The sequence below is a fragment of the Leucopleurus acutus genome (genome assembly GCF_964270905.1).
Source record: "Leucopleurus acutus genome assembly, chromosome: 7".
Classification (NCBI taxonomy): Eukaryota; Metazoa; Chordata; class Mammalia; order Artiodactyla; family Delphinidae; genus Leucopleurus; species Leucopleurus acutus.
The window spans coordinates 28,124,015-28,141,821 of NC_139150.1; the positions used below are offsets into that span (position 1 = coordinate 28,124,015).

At 36.3% G+C, this 17,807-nt stretch overlaps 1 protein-coding gene and 1 long non-coding RNA gene across 3 annotated transcripts; one reads left to right on the forward strand and one right to left on the reverse strand.

The window, feature by feature from the left end:
- The first annotated feature begins 3,492 nt into the window (after positions 1 to 3,492).
- Positions 3,493 to 11,832, forward strand: LOC309964124. Its single transcript, XR_014326332.1, has 3 exons — positions 3,493 to 3,551; positions 4,820 to 5,115; positions 10,833 to 11,832. It is a non-coding gene; the product is annotated as an uncharacterized lncRNA (long non-coding RNA).
- On the reverse strand, positions 5,652 to 17,024 carry LOC309964123 (protein NipSnap homolog 3A-like). Of its 2 annotated transcripts, none has more exons than XM_082842812.1 (6): positions 16,817 to 17,024; positions 13,853 to 14,063; positions 11,839 to 11,997; positions 10,228 to 10,377; positions 6,904 to 6,990; positions 5,652 to 6,813 (listed from the first exon to the last, which is right to left on the reverse strand). In XM_082842812.1, the coding sequence occupies exons 1-6, from the start codon at positions 16,874 to 16,876 to the stop codon at positions 6,737 to 6,739; spliced, it is 744 nt and encodes a 247-aa protein (XP_082698938.1). In that variant the 5' UTR covers positions 16,877 to 17,024; the 3' UTR covers positions 5,652 to 6,736. The 2 variants fall into 2 exon arrangements, with proteins under 2 accessions (XP_082698938.1, XP_082698939.1); XM_082842813.1 differs by having other exon boundaries at positions 6,759 to 6,813; positions 6,887 to 6,990.
- Positions 17,025 to 17,807: the final 783 nt, after the last annotated feature.

The following is a 17,807-nucleotide window of genomic DNA, read 5'->3' on the forward strand; positions in this document are numbered from 1 at the left end:
AAACAGGTAAACAAATGAAGGAAAAATATGTTAGGGATTAATAAATACAATGAGGAAAAACAAGTAGGATATGGAGAATAGAAAGTGCTGGAGGGAGGTAGCAGAGACTGCTAGCTATTTCCCAATAGCCATTCTTCTCCCTCCCCACCTTTTTTGAAAATTAGCAATAGAACCCTTGCATTTTAGTGCAGCCATGTGACTAAGTCCTGGCCAGTGGGATGTGTTAATGCATTTATGACCTACTCTAAGTGGTCTTAAAGCAGTTTAGGTTGTTGCCCTCTTTGTTTCTTTCTTATTTCTGCCTGCTGGAATGTGGATGTAATGGCTTGAGTTCTTGGACTATGAGGTAGAAACCACATGCTGAAGATGGCAGAGCAAGAGAGAAGCAGCCTAGGTTCTGACACCATGGAGCACCATACTAGGAGCCCTGTATGAACTCCTTTTTTACTTGAGAAATCATTTTCTAGTGGCTTAAACCTATGATCTTAATGAAAAGGAGAATAACTATTTTATTTCTCTTTTTCATTTGTTTCTGTTATTTTCATTATACCTATCACTTATTAATCACCAAATTCTTTGCCAAAAGAATAAATTTCCTCTCGGTATGATTAAACCCATTAATCAGCTTGTCAGTTTCATCTTCTGGCATTGTCTTTTGGGTGTCTTTTGTTTTCTTGCTCCAGTGTGGACTAATTGTTCTCTAAGATAGCATGGTAGGAATTCTGGGATCTCCTCTCACTGATATCCTGGGGGTCTCATTTACCTTGTGTTGGACCTCCTGTTGCCAGGATTTTATGGCTTGTTTTTTTTTTTTTTACTCCTACATTTTGGAGAGGGTGCATGGGAGTTAAACTTTTGAGACTTGCATCTCTAAAAATATTTTATTTTGTCAACCCTCTTGATTCATATGTTGGTTGGGTATATAACCCAGATTCTACATTGGAAATAATTTTTCCTTATATTTTCAAAGGCAATTCTCCAGTGTATTATCGCTTCTAGTAAGAAATTCATAGGTTCTGATTCCTGATTCTTTGTATGTGACTTGTTTTTCTTTCTCTTTTTGGAATCTTTTATGTTGTTTTCGTTTTCCCTGGGGCTTTGAAATTTCACAATTACATGCCTTGGAGTAGGCATTTTTTTCATCCATTGTTCCCCACTCAGTGACCCCTCTTAATCTGGACACTCTTCAATCCTGAAAAATGTTTGTGTTTCTTGGAGTTTTTTCCTTCTCTTGTCAATCTCTGGAACATCTGTTGTTCAAACATTCTGCCTCCACTTGATCTTCTCACTTTCTTTTTCTACTATTTTACATCTCTACTTTTTTGGTATAGGTTTTTTTGGGGTTAAGTACCACAGTTTTATCTTCTAACTTATCTACTGAATTTTAAACTCCTACTTTCACAGTATTTATTTACAAGAGCTCTTTTTTATCCCTTCCCCAGAATATTTTTATTTTTAAAAATAATATTCTCTTCTTTTTCATGGGTTAAGTATTTCTATATCTGTGGATATTAATTACAGGTATTTATTTTAGTCATTGCTTTAGGTCTTTTTCCTGCATTATTTCTTTTTCTTTCAAGTTTTATTATATTTTCTCTCGTTTGATTCCTTTTCTCTCTTGTTACTAGGGTTTTTCCTATAATATTTTTATGTTTGTGATCCTTGACTATCAGTTCATATTTTGGAGAGAGACACACAAAAAAATTGAGAGCTCTTTGAGTACCTGGAGGGGCGGCTGTCAAACAGTGGGCTTCACTGTAGGGTTTTCTGACTGGGCTGTTTCATCACTGGGGAAATTGCCCCATTTGCTACCATGTGTAAGTCATTTCTCTTAGCTACCCCTCTGAGGAAGCTTCCAGGATTCCCTCTGTGAGTTATAAGCCTTACTGCCAGTTTCCTATGCCTGAGGAGGGTAGAATACTGAATATCTCAGTGTTTGGTTGGTAGTCATTCACATAATTTGTTTAAGACTAGTTTTGACACTTTCCTCTGTATCTGGTATTCCTGAATGTGGTTCAGCCTTTCAAGAAAGTATTAAATAGGAAAGGCTAAAGTGCTGTAACAAATCGACACCAAAATGTATGTCTCAAACACAGTAGGATTTTATTTCTTGTTCTTTAAGATCTAAAATGGGTTTTCCTAATTGGCAAGCAGCTCTTCTGTCTGTGGTGAATTAAGGACCCAGGCTTCTCGACCCTGTGGCTCTGCCATCCTTAGAGCCCCATCATCAACTGCATCTAGTCAGCAGAAAGGGAGAGAGAATTTACAAGGGGAAAGTACTTACCAGATAGTGAAGAGTAAAATGCATGACTGTAACTTAGAGAGGGGAGACGTTGCTAAGTGCTGAGACAATTTCCTACTCACTTTCTCACAGGTTTTAATTATCCGCCAAACGCTGTGAGTTAAGCCTTATCTCCAAGTGAGAAAGGTGAACTTCTGAGAGAAGTAATTTTCTCAGGTTCACTGCTGCTCAGTGGCACATCCAGGGTTTAAAGCCAGATTTTAAAACCAGTTCAGTTTACCATTTATTTTAAATCAGTTGAGAAATCAGTTCACTTTTTAATCTCTTTTAGCTTTACTTGACCATCATGGATTGCTTTTACAGTGTCTTTATAATTTTTTATGCTTTATTTATTCTCAACATTGTATTGCGGGCCAGAGCATTAATGCAAGGGGCTGATAGGCTGTGTCCAAACCCATGGGGCCTGCTGTCTCTTTTGCCCCTTGTTAGGTCCTTCAGGATATTGCCTAGGATTTTCCCATACACACTTTATGATTGAACCTCACATGTCCCTCTATCTCTTATGAAGGTTGACAGACACATGGTTTATAGCAAATCAACACTACACAGATTAAAATTCCTTCAGAAAATCATTCTGTGTTGTCTTTGCAAGATAGCCTAACGACATTAGTTGAAGTAGTCTTCATATTCAAGATGATTTTCTTCTTATATAGACACTGGATATTAAAAAATACAGTTCCCAATTTTCCCACTCTCTTGGAGTCATTGGAAGTTCGCACTCAGCACAAAATAAACATTGAAAATAGTTAGAGAAAAGTCATAATTTTACAGGCTGCCTTAGTATAAATTCTGTTTCAAAGTATATTTCATTGAATAAGGGTCCTGAGCCTGTGAGTGTTCTGGAATGAGACCTCTTGGTAGATTCATGTGACTAGAGTCTCGTTTGTGATTACCTCTTCAATGAGAGCTAGGCCCTCATTTGGTTGGTTAATTCTTTCCTCTTTCCTGTCTCGCTGACCTTCTCCTTCTTAAGAGGTTCTAATAAACATTGATTATTCTCAAATCATATATCCTATTCCTGTCTCTTTCAGAGAACATCAGTGATACCTATTTTGCAGACAAGAGAATATCAGATTCTAATGTGCCTGATACCATGTAGGAGCTGTCGTGTATATTAATGTCTTTTACTTAATATTTTCTTTCTTATTCTCTTTCATTTCACTCTGTGAGGTTCATATTTCCATTTTACAGATTAAAACAAAAACAGCAACCTAGAAGCTCGGAGAGACTAAGAGACAAAGGTAACAAAGTAAGTTGTTCAGATATGGTTCTTTCATTTTAATACTCCCCAATAATCCAGTGTTTGAGTATACTGTTGGCCTGTATCTGCGGGTTCTGCTTTAGCTGGTTCTGCACCTGCGGATCAAAAACATTAAAAAAAAAATGCCAGACAGTTCAAAGAGGAAAAAACTTGTATTTGCTGCCCACAGGCTACTATTTACATGGCATTTACATTCTATGTACAGCTATTTCCATAGCATTTGCATTGTAGTAGGTATTATAAGTATTCTAGACATGATGAAGTATAAGGAGGATGTGCATAGACTGTATGCAAATACTACACTGTTCTCTATAAGGGACTTGATCATGGCAGATTTTGGTATCTGCTGGGGTCTTGGAACCAATCTCCTGAAATACCAAGGGACATTTGTACTATAACTTTGTTATTTCTTCCCTGTTGATTTTTAAGTGTTTCCATATGTTTATTTTATAAGTAATGTTTCAGTGAGTAACTGGTACATGGGAGTAGCTGGCAGGTAAACATGGTCACCTAACAGTTTATTGTTTAAGACTTTTAAATACAAAGCCATCACTGGCACTTAGTGATCTTACATTAGGCAAGACGGAGCTCGTTAATACTTGAAAATGTAGTTCCTATATGTGGAGCATGGCAATTATTGTTTCTGCTTATCTCCTACAGCGTTTCAGTATAGGTCACTAGGAATTCTATATGGGTATAATGGGTGTATAAGACCGTTCTTATAACAAGAATCTGTTAGAATTTTTGTTTCTGTTAGATTAATATGCTATACATTGTTGTTTTCCAGTTTACTTACAGCCAGAAGAATTTAACGTATTTGAGTAATTTCACACTAATATTTCTGCATTTATTAAGTTTTCAAACCAAAGCAGTCCTTTGTGTGTGTGAGAATTTACAAGCTGCTGCTCTTATAATGTCAAAAACTGAACCAAAGTGAACCCCGTTAGGCTACTCTCAGACCTTTTTTAAATTAAATTAAATTGAATTAAATTAAATTAAATTCCATTTATTTATTTATTTCTGGGCCGGGCCTTCCCCGACCAGGGTTTGAACCGAGGCCCCCTGCAGCAGAAGTGCAGAGTCCTAACCACTGGACTGCCAGGAGATTCCTTCTCAGATCTCTTTCAATAGTTTCATTTTGGTACCAGACTTTTTCATGAACTCAGAGAAATCAGTTTTTCATTTGCATTGTCATTTTTTTACCTCAATGATGTTTTAACTCTGAATAAAATAATTTTATTTTATTTATTGAACAGGTATTTTCCCCTGGGCAATTCTTCAGATATTGCGTGTGTGCATGTGTGTGTCCGCCTTGATTGAGTCCTCAGTTGCATCAGTGAACTCTCAGATTCTCACTGACTTTCTCTTTGCAAGAAGAACACGTTAGTGGATGTAATCATGTCCATCTGTGTCATCTCTGCGATGTCCTCTGTCCCGGCCAGCTTTGTCGTGTTCCTGATCCAGGGGTGTGTCAGCAAATAGAAGCACCTGTAGTTCATCAGTGGAGTGAAGCCTATCATTCTACTGGCTCTCCAATTCTGTCTAGGACATGGTAAGAATGCTGGTCTGCCGCTGCTTTATAAACCTCCAATAGGGCTCTGGATTGGACGGATGAAAGGGCCCCTGGCCATCACCAGGAAATGTTCTAGCTAGTCCAAAGATGAATGAAAGAGGAAAAGGCAGACCCAGTTGTACACTTTCATGTGACCAAACACGGCCTTAAGCACACGGCTGATCTCACGCCAGAGGAAATCCGTTCCCACACACTGCAATTCATACCACCACCACCTCATTCCCTAAGTGACAACTTTTCAAAAAACTGAGGTGGAAGACTCTTAGTCAAAACTTAAAGCCAATGCTTCTAACATGTCTGATAGATTTTAGCCTTCAGAGTCAGGGTGTTCTTTGCCTTACTAGGAACTCATCTGTCCTTCAGATTCCTGAGGACCAGGTAAGTGAGAGGTGACCGTGCTTCCTGTTTTTCAGTTTTCCCACAGATAGCTAATTCATAATTTATTGTTTTTGCAGTATGTTAGAAACATAAACTAACATAGCTGTAAGTACAAGCTACCAGGAGAGCCTAGAAGTGCCAAATCTAGTTTAAGAAGGCTGAGGCACTCAACTAAAATAAAAACTAAAGTTGTTAGTAAGAAAATCCTAGTATGTCTGGGATGGTACTGAAGAAATCCTTGTAAGGTTACTAGCAGGCTATTTACTTGAGGTGACAATATTTACAGTAAAGACAGTACATTATTACTGTCTCATTACCTTATGGCAACACAACAATAGCTCCAGAGATGAGGATAAAAATATAAAACACAGTAGAAAGAATCAGATTGTATATATAGGCTTTTATTAGGGCAGACATTTCCATAATTATAAATCTCATTAAAACAAATAGATGACCTAACACAACACTGAAAATCAACTATACTTCAATTTAAAAAAAACCAATTCGATGACCAAGTATCTTTATTAAACAGTGATCCAAAATGAAGTAAAAATTAGTAAAATTAACTGTAAATGAAGACACTGCAAGCACATAAACCAATGAGTTATCAATGTGCTTTAATACCAGGACCTAATAACATTATTTTGCAAGTAATTGATTAATTATTATTGTAAAAACCATTATTAACATAAATGACACAGATGATACTGTACTTTTCTGTAGTAAAGAAACGTTTAATGGATTTTTTTATGGATCCCAATTGGTATTATATAGAAAACCTTACTGAACAAAAACTTTTATAATCTCAGAAAAAGACATGATGAAATGGTTGATAGTTTATGCATATAATTTAACTATACTATCACAGATATGGAAATGTAACAATCATTTGTATGTCAGAAAATGGTATAAAAGCAGAGGGTTGTCAAAATAGAGAACAAGAGATATTCTGAAACAAATGAAAAATCAAGATACTGTGTAGTAATGGCAACTATTTTTAATGTGTGACAGATACTGAAATACCAAGGGGAAAATGAACAGACTGTTTCCTGAAGTGGTGGTGACAGTGGATACAGAGTAGCTTTTAAAAAATGCAAGGGATATAGCAAATTAGCTTACCACCTCCTTCAAATCAAAGTGAGAATCTCTTGGAAGAATTTAAGCACCATTAACAGACACATCTTATGGCAGTTCATGCAATGCTTTGTATTTCCGTGGAAAACTATTTCAATGGTGAATATGACGTAGGAATCAGAAGCATATTTTGCTGAGACACTAGGTAATTGACACTTTCCCGAACTGAAAAAAAAATTCATAAGAAGGTATATAAAGTTGTTGACTAAATGAAATTTGTTCTAAGAATAACTCGTACCTAGTGAAATAGCTTACCAGCTGCCACAACTCTGGGATCCTCATGAGACTGGTGTCTCCCAGCTGCTCGGCTATCCGCACTCTCGTTCCACCAAAGAACATGAACTGCAGAAATAAATAAACCAGAAATAGATTGTAAAGACTGTGGCATTGCTCAAATAAGAAAGATAGAAACATTAATCAGAAACTAAAAGTCCTATTCTTTAAATCAAAATAGTGATTATCAAAAAGGTAGCACTAAGTATGTTAGTGATAAGATTTCAGAGGAGTCAAAGATTTGGGAGAGAAATTTATAAATTAATTAGTCAAACTGGTTTTATAGAAGAAGAAACAGAAGGATTTTACTTTATTTTGAAAAAGCAAGATTATAAAAAAGTTATGCTCACTACTGAATATTAGGCTGATGCAAAGAAGAACATTGAAAGTAGCTGAAACTTAACCACCCAGAGAAAACCTTTATTAATATTTATTGTATTTCTTTTAAAAGATGAGAAATATAAAATTAGGGTCTTACTGTATATTATACTTTGTAAATGATTTAAAAAAGTCAACAATGAGAAGTTTCTGTGACAATGCTGTTAATCTTTAACATGTGAATTCTGCCCCATAGATGTAACAACTTTTTATACCAGCCCCTTATTGTTGATTATTTATATCATTCAAAATAGTGTGGTATTCTACAAAATACTGAAATAAATGTTCTTTTACTTAAATTATTTAAAAATTTTAAAATAATGACAATGTAATGCATGTTGGCTGTATAGATTTTGGAAAACGCAAATAAATAAAAAGAGAAAGCAGGAATAATTTCTAATCCTACCACCCAGAATTCACCACTTTGCTATTTTGGTTTATCTTTTCCATATTTATGTATATATGTATGTATTTTTACATTTTTATGTATTTAAAGACACACAGCATATATGTTTATGCTTATATGAGACGCATGATGTATATGATGTATATGTGTGTCTGTGTATTACAAATATATACATAGTGTCATACTACATTGTTTCTAAAGTTTCCTTATTGTAAACAATGCTGACAAAAACTTCCTTAGAGCAGCACCTATCATGTATATTTATAGAAATAACAATGTCAAAGTCAAATCACTACTTCCATTTATTGGGTGCGTCCTATGTGCTAGGCCTGGCTCTAAGCGTTTTGCATGTATTAACTCATTTAGTCTTCACAAGAATCCTAGGCGGTAGGTTATGATTATCATTATTTTATCAATGAGCAATGTAAGGCACAGAAAGGTTAAGTAACTCACTCCAAGTCACAAAGTTAGTAAGCGGTGGAGCTGGGATTCAAACCCAGGCAGTCTGGATCTCATTATTTCCTCAATGTAAACTCCTAAAATGAAAATTGAGAGAACCAAAGGGAATATCTTATATAGGTACAGTGTACATACTATATGTTGTCCAGAGATGATGCACTGATTTATACTCAGCATATTACTATTCCCTTTTCTCCACTGAGAATGAATTTAAGATTAAAAAGTGTGCCTACTCATTTTCAGTTTTTTCTTATAAAAGTTATATTATGTTCATTATAAAAATTAAAATACCACTTAAAAATTATTTTCATCATTCAAGGGACCACTATATATTCTTTCAAATTTCCTTCCTGTGTAACTGAACACACCTATACAGCTATGCATATTTCCTAGAATACTGGCAAAAATAATTTTAAAATTAAGGCTTTTCATTTATATTGCCGAATTTCATGGTGGGGAATTATTAAGCCAGTATATGCTACACAGTAGGGGTACTTATTTTTTCCCAGCTTCCCTGGTACTATATCTATATAAGTATGTCTTTATTTGGTGGAAATGGCATCTCCTCATAGTCTTAATCTACATCTTCCTAAATATATATTTAGTAGTCATCTGTACATCTACCTTTGCATATGTTTTTACATTTCTTTTTGCTTTTGAATTTCATTTCTGGTGTCTTGGGGCATGCAGAAAGATTGAGCCTTTTTATAAACAATTCATCACTTGATTTTTTTGCCTTCATTGTTTTCATTTGTTGTTTAGTTTAGAAATATAGTTCTCATCCATATTATTGTAAAAAAGCATCTGGGGGACCTCCCTTGTGGTCCAGTGATAACGAATTCACCTTCCAATGCAGGGGACGCAGGTTCGATCCCTAGTCGGGGAATTAAGATCCCACATGCCGTGGGGCAACTAAGCCTGCGCACTGCAACGAAGAGCCCGTGTGCCGCAACTAAGACCTGATACAGCCAAAAAAAAAAAGCATCTATATTTTATTTTAGTAATTTTATGACTTCTTTTCTTCTACATTAAAATCTATAATCCATTTGAATTTTGTTTTAGCATGTGGTATGAGATAGACATCTGATAATTTTCATTATTTTTCTCCTCTTCGTATATTTTCCGGCTTGAAAACATTTTTTTCTGTATATTCGGATTCTTTTCTTAGGATGTATTACTAGAAGTTAAATTTCTGGGTAAAGATCAGACGCTCAGTTTTGAATATGTTAGGTTTGAGATGTCCACTGGACATTCAAGTAAGGAAGTTGAGGAGGCAGATGGAAATAATGAATTAGCTATTCTTGGTCATTCATCCTTCCAGATGAACTATACATGCATTTTCTAGAGTTTGCCACAAAAAACTCTGTGAAATTCAGATTGCAGTAACTTTAAAATTTAACGTTAAAAGCCTCAAATAGGTGTTTATTAAGTAAAGATATGCACTATCTGTCTGCCATATGTTACTCTCAGTGGAGTGTTAGGAAGTCATTAATCATGCATATGCATTATTTCTAGCATATATATGAATATGAATATATATGTATACACATATATACATTCACCTACATATATATGAATGGCACAGGAAGAGAAAGACCAAAATGTTAACAGTATTATCTCTAAGTAGTGGAAAATGGTTTTTTTCCACCTTTGGTCATGGCCATGATATTTAGTCTCTGTAAAAATATGTATTACTTTTTCATTCAGAGACAAACACTCTATCCCAAGTAACGTTATTTTTAAAAATCAATAAAAATATATTTAGAGGAAAAAAAAGATGAACAGATTTTTCTTAGCCTCCTTGCAGTTTTTTAATTTTATCATTTTGATGTATCATGGAAAACAGCAGTGCAACATTTGGAAAAGCCTTCATAAGTGGTTAACATGCTAAATAAATATTACGTAAAACAGGTATTTTCAACCCTTAAAATGACAAAAAACCCTAAATATTTGGCAATAAAAATGAAATACATGGCATAATCAAAAACAGTGACAAAATACTGGAGGAACTTAGTAGGTCACCAGTACACGTTAAATTTCATAGAAGAAATGGACCACTGTACCTCTGTTGAGTGCTCCATATTCTGTATGGAAAACTCCAATTAGTTTTGAGTAGCCTAGATCGACATGGGCATTAATTGCTCTTTTAAATGCGTCACCCCACAGAGCTGGCCCACCAGGTTTCATCTGAAAAGTTACCAGCTCGTAGACTCCTGGAATAGGGAGAAAATAAATTATAAAAGATATTCAAGAAATTTCTCATCAGGTTAGCATGGTTCCAGTGGAAGGCTAATCTACATATACAGATTTGGAGGGTCAAACATAAAAATGTTTATGTACACATATTTATGATTTCTTTGCATTTCTTGCATTTTTCCTAGCTTTTATATTTAGAAAGTCTCCATGTTTAAGGGTGAGTTATTAAGCTTATCATAGAGAACAGAGAAAAAGGAAGCTATATTAAGCTATTATCAGAATGATTTTTAATCTATAAAATTAGTCATTTAAACAAATACTGAGAATTTATGATAGGATTAGGATTTTTGAGCTGCCTGAGTCTAATTCTAGGTAAGAAATGAATAAGAAAAGTATTTTCTGATCTCATATATTTCCTTCTTTCCAATTCTGAGAGGAAACACTTTTTTGTTTGTATAATTTCCCCCTACAGGTTTCCATTTCTAACAGGAACAGCCGGCAAACAAAGGACCCAAAGTGATATGTGAGATTTTGACGGGAAAAAAGATGAAGAAGGTGGTTTTATTGTTCCTAAATATCCAGGTAAACACTTGAAAATCAGTCTACCTTCTGGTCAGAAGTATGGAGCAGGTAGAAAAAAAGAAACTAGGGAACAAGTTTGAGAAGTAAAAGGAAAAAAAGTACAAAGCAACTAAAGAATTATAAACAACATAGAGGCAGATAACCAAGATGTGACACTGTTCTAGGAGCCACTAAGTTCATGTAGCTAGTGCTGAAGGCTGAGGGGAGGTCCAGGTGGATAGGATCCAAATAAGACGTTTCAAATCTCTTGTCATCTAAGATACACTATGAAGTTGGGATTATGGGGGAAAGAAAACTTAAATTAGCTTATGCTTTTAAAAAGTCTGCCTTTTGTTTAAAATTAGGTTGAGGTAAATATTTCCCTTAAGTCAGTAAGAAAGTGAAATCAGCAAGAAGATAAATCTTTAATAATTATTTTCAAACTGAGGAATAAGAGGAAAACAAGTGAAACTACAGTAATTCAGCGTAACAGTTTAAATTAATCCATCCCCCCCAGTTTTACAAGCAAAGATACACTTACTGTTTTTAGATTAACTGTAATTTGTGTAAAAAAAAAATACTAAGTTATGAGAAAATATCATACATTTCCCTTTACCTACCTATACATGTGTTCTGTGTTCTAGATCCCCAACTTCTCAACCTTTCTTCCCATGTAAACTTTTCATATTCATACCTAAACTTTAAGTTTTTCCAAATTGGAAAAAAATTCATTATTTAATGCTCATTGTTTTAATTGTAAGCAAAGAGCTCAAATTCATTTTTATCTCTATAATCACAATATATTCCGATATAAAAACAAAGGATTACTTTCTCCTACGGAACTTTAGTTTTTATAGCTTAAAATCTTCAGTATGTTCTTCATTAAAATTCAGTGTAATTTAGAGAGATGAACTTACCTTCTTTGGGTGGTTTTTCTAATTTGCACCATGGCACCAGATAAGTAATTTCACTCTCTTGTTTATCAGTAAGACCCATAATTGGAATGAGTAATTGTTCTCGCCATTCCTTATCATTGGCCAAGGCTTTCCGAACTTCAGTTTGATGAGCAAAATTGTCTATGGGAATAACAGGAGTAAGAAAAATAAAACTTTTTGATTTAAAATCACCTGTACACCTTTAACATATATAATATTGTATATCAACTATACATCAATAAAAAAATAAAATCACCTGTACTATTTCTGGGTTTCATTCAATTTAGCAAATGTTTATTGAGGCCACATAAGGACAATATGTTATATCACTAGAGATACCAACATAAGTAGTTAGTTGCTCATGGTCTAAAAGGGGAGTGGCAATGTAAACAACCAATGATGTCATATAGTAATGGGCTTCATAGGTGCTACCATTTAGTAGGTAGTTGTGAGACTTAGGTAAGTTATTGAATCATTCTGTGCCTGTCTCTTATTCTGTGAAATAGGGATAATGATATAGTGTCTACCTCCAGGGCTGTTGTGAGGATTGAAAGAATTGGTACATGAAAGGAGCTTAGAACAATGTTTGGCACCAAGTGAGTACTCCATATATATTATTTATTCTTATTACTTGAGGCATTTAAGTTATAGTGTTAGTTAGACTGTTTCTTCGGTAGTGCTGGTGGTGGGTAGTCAGGTCAAGGTACAACTGAATTAAATTTAACATAAATGAAATTAAGATTTGCTTTTTCAGCCTCTTTGAACAAACAGCTTCCAAAGAAACAGTGCTAATTCTTACTTATTGACACCATTCTTTTTACCCAGTACTGTTTCTCTTCTGTTTGTTACCCAAACAGGTATATACATTTAATAACATATAGGCCTAGTACTATATTTATTATTAGGGCCTAAGGTTAATGGTAAAAAGAGTTTTCTATGGTTTATGCTAGAGATAAGGAATAACATCTATCTTAGAGCTTAAGTAAGTTATATCACGATCTTACTAGTAATTTTCTTAATGGGACATAATTCTCCTTGTTGCACATTAAAGAATAAATTGTGTTTTAATGGGGTTTGTCCTATTACAACAGGGAAATCCTCTAAACTATGGCCATGTTAAATATAGAATGAGCACTTTTCACAATAATGTGATGAATATTAACTTTGGACACTATTATGACTCTTAACTTTGATGACCAGACACTAAATGAAATTATTAAAAGTTCTCTGGAAAAAAAAAAAAAGTTCTCTGGATATCATCAAGTCCTATGTGGACTTCAGAAAGATTAGACACTGGAGTAACAATCTGGGGATTCCTGTAACCTGTTCTTCGTTGTCTACTAAACCAGCAGTAAGTCAACTTCAATATGGGGAGAATTCTAATTCCTTTGCCTTTACTTCCCTAGAGCAGCATAATGATAGTGAATTCCCTGAAACCTTGGGGTATACAAACAAAAGTGGTTCCCTAAATTTAACAAATTATTCAATCTGAGTTGGGTGAGGCCTGGAAGTTAACTATTATCCGCATGAACCTCAACTAACCTAAATTAGAAATATTGAATTGTTTCTACTAAAATCCTGATATCCAGTTGCAGATTCAACAATAAGAAAAAATAACTCTCCCTTTTATGATCTCTACCCACTTGGGCTCTTGCAGTCAATGCTTAAAATTTTTCATAAATGATCTGTACAGTGAACCATTCTGTGTTCTTTCTGAGCATTAAAGGCTAGTTCACAATTTCATGATTTGAAATATGAGATGTCACACTTTCCCAAAGATGATACATAGGAATTTGGGCAAAAGTTGTTAGAGGTACCAGGGGGAGGAGTAATCACTGAATTCATTTTTTGTTGTTGTTGTATTTGTTGTTCCTCTCTTTAAAAGTTGAATTTAACCTGCGTGTATTTATAGTAACATAGACCCAAGAGGTAAGTGTCATGTAACATTTAAAAGAGTGAAAATCTATACTGAATACTTAAGCTGGAAAAATCATACCATACTTCCAAATATGAAACACTTTATTGATCCTGCCTCCAAGTTCTACACTCCAGAATCCAACCAGTTCAGAGTGAGCTGTCTGAAGATGTATGTTTTTCTTAACATTTTCCAGAAACTCATTCATCTTTGAAGGTTTAACGCAATAAGTACGAAACTCATAGAATGTTCCATCGTATTGTCTGGGGCCTGTAGCAAAAGATGAACACACCTGAAGAAACATAAGGCAAATTTAAGTATTTGGGGACCTTAAGGCTTATAATATCATGTTACAACCAAATCTGAATCTGCAAAGAAGGGACACTCATTAGACTCATACTCCATGTTTGTACCTCTGTTGTCATCTCTCCTTAGAATTTGCTGAGAGATGTTAATAAAGATAAGTACTCTTAAGTGTGCTGAATATACAGCTACTGCTTCCTAGCAGGGGTGCCTTAGCCACCTTTTCATGAACAGTTAATCATAAGAAGGCACTAGGGTCTTAATGAGAGTCCTTTATCCAAGAACTACAACTAGGATTCTAATTAATTACAAATGGTTTACCTTATTTATCCAATATTCTATCTTTAGTCAATACTATATGTGTTAGTTATATATTTAAATGAACTTTATAAAATATACAGGTGTTCTGGCAGTAATGATGGAAATACGTTTACTTGCAGAAAGATCTTCTTTAGGTTTTTTTAAAAAATGTTAAGTTTCAGTTCAGGTCAAAGTATTTTCCAAATTCAATGAAGTACATCACTGGTAAGTAATAGAACTGGGATGTAACTAATGTTAAAGGGAATCCATAATCTATTAAATTGCACTATAACATGGTGGTAGACTGTATGAATTCTATAAAGGAAAAATCAACAGGTCAGAACTGAATCATTATTAGGTTTAATTATAGATGCAGTGTGAGAAGGGCATTTAATCCATCCAATTAACTAGGTTGATGGAAATATCCTTTAAGAACCATTAGTTCTTTTTGTATTAGAGGTACGGTCACTATATAAATTTTTGCTATGTTTAATCTTCTGAGTCTTAGTGAACTTAACTTTAGGTAGGAAATTACCTGCCAGAAATTATCCCGTGAATGTAAATGTGTGTGTATGTAAATATGTATATGCACACGTGTATACACACACACTCATATGGCATTTGTGTTTACAATTTCATGTTATTGTAGTTTTGGATATCATGTGCTAATTCCTGAAGCTGATTAATCAGAATTATCTAATACAAATGTTGGTACAAACAAAGCTATGGACAAATTTGGGGCTTATGTTGACCAGCTGGTATGTCAAATGAAACCAGTAGGCTCCTTTCTCTGACATATTATTGGTTATAACACACAATTGCCTATGTATGTGATTTAATTGTGCATAATGTCATATTTATAATTAGCTACTTGAGTTCATTCCACTCATGTCCCCTCTGAGTTATATTCCTAATGCCCAAGTGTCTAAGCTTACAATGAAAGCAGGTATTCCCACCAGAAACAACTGCAGCTACGCCTACTTTTGGTGGACATGTTTTTTTGTGTCATTTTAACCAAATTCTAATAAGACAATATTACACAAATAACTACTTGGTGTAATAGTTTAATAAGTATTATAAATAAAATATATCAGAAAATGAGCCAGTGGGTATTTGTAACAGTTGCTTTTTTGGTTGATTTTTCAGGAATTTGTATTGATACTTGGAAACAAGTATGCGGTCAAGGCACATAACTTTGTTATCTTTCACAAGAGAAAGAAACAAGTAGCAAAGGAAGCCCAGGGAAAGCTTAAACAGCAGTTGAGATAAGTATGTGTGTGCTGGGGGGAAGTGATTTTTGTTGCAGGGCAGAAACTAGAAGTGTGCTGGGAGAAGAATCATGAATACTTCAAGCTCCCTTATATTCATGTCAGGGCTCATTTTCAGCAGCAATAACTTCCAAGTCACCTATAAGAGAGCATTTGATCGACATTTAGTAAAGTCAAAGTTCAGGATAAAGTTGTAAGGAATAATTTTGGCCCTGGTCCGGTGGAGAGACTCAGGATAAAGGCTGTATCGCTAATCTTGAGTGATGCGGCCATTATGGCTCCTCTTTAGTCTTTACAGAAAGTCAGTCTCTATGTAAATCCCCTTCCTGTCCTATTGCTTGAGAAAGGGGTACAAACCTAAACAACAAAAGACAACAACAAAACATCTCTAGCTTAGATTCACAAAACAGGACAATCCACGACAGTTAAGGCCAAATCACAAAAATCTATTTTGTACCTTTCTCATTTAACTTTTTAAATTTATTTAATTCTTATTACTTTTTATATGTCAATGCCAATCTCCCAATTCATCATTTCTCATTTAACTTTAAAGAGGTTGTCATCATCATATTTTCTAGGAAGTTCCCGACCCTGCGTGACTTGGGCACAGACTGCAGGAGACAGTGGCAGCTGGGCAGATGCTGCACCACCTGTACCCTGGGCCCCTCTCTGAGGTTCTCTGCAAAATGCTCAGAAGTTTTATTTCATGTATAAGGGGGAGGCCCGTTCTCTTGCTAGCGTCAGGTTGACCTTTTTCTCCTTCACCCTTCAGTCTAGAGAGGCTTGTGGCTTGTCAAAAGTCAGTAGAAGAGGCTGGACCAGCGCCTGGCACAGGGACCAGCGCGGCGAGCCCAAAGGCGTGGGGCGGCAAGAACGCAGCAGCTGGCGTTTCAGGGGTGGCCTCAGGGCCGCCGGGCACCCAGGCTAGAAAAGCCCCCCATCCATGGTTGTTCCCGAGCCGGCCGTAGGCGACACAAGCAGCCGGTCTTCCCCTAAGGGCACCCTTTCTCCTGCGCGCTCCAGGGTCCTCGCTTCCAGGTGCTGGGACTTGCTCTACAAGTAGGCAGCAGCACAAGGCTCCCAGGTCAGAGAGCGCGAGTCGGGTGGTGCGCCTCCCGGGCCCTCCCCTTCCCTCTCCCAGGGATCATTTTGGGCGCGTCCCCGGGGCGGGTACCTGAGGCGCCAGGGTCCGAGCGGCCAGAACCTTAGTCAGGCTCTTTCCGAGGGCAAGCATGGCGCGGCTTCGAACGCCGAGAAGGGACGCGGCCGGGATTCTTCCTTAAACTCCTCCTCCTGTGGCTTCCCGACTAGCAGGGAGCGACACCTGCACAAATGCAGGACGCAGGCTCGGGGCGGGGATCCGCGGGTCAGCTCCGCCTCACGCCCGGGGTTGGGGCGCGGCCGGAGAGCCCAGTGCGTAAGGCGTCCGCCCGGGGCCGGCTCCAAACGCCTTTTGGTGTCACCTTTCGCCCTTCCTGGCTCCTTTGGTTTCCCCAAACGTTCTCACCCCCATCGTCAAGAGTGATATTAGAATTAGCTGAATGCTGAGGTCGTTCCTGTACCACCTGTCTGGACACATCGCCTCATCTCCAAGAGCTCTTGCATACAATCAGTAAAAGTTCGTGTGTAGAATGAGAGTGTGTATGATCATTGGGAAGGCAATATGGATGCGTGTGTGCGTCATGCTTTGCATTTTAAATCGCGGACGTGTTTGCAGCGGTCAGTTTTAGTCGGGTGATTCACGTGTAGCTAAAGACTAGTGATTCTTCCCTTTTGTTCATTAAGTGCATTTTCTCTCCCTATTGCCACCCCCAGTATGACCTTGTAAGGCTCCTAATAATGATTGTATTTCTCAGGAGCTCAGAGGAATGGGGGCCCCGAACTACATTCGAAAATTCAAATTTAAATATATATAGTTTGAATCAAATAGTTTTTAAACCTTAAAAGCAAAACAGCAGACCTCTGATCTTGTCCTTCTTAGTCCTGAAATTGGTCCCCAGAGTAGTTAACTTTCAACATTTTCAGCTGTTTCTTGTAGAGCTTGTTTATTATTATGTAAATGTCACTATATGCCTTTTCTGGTGTTTCTTGATATTTTCAGTTATAGATAGTGTCTGTTGCTTGGAAAATGAGGATTTAGGTCTGTTACATACCACTACCCCAAA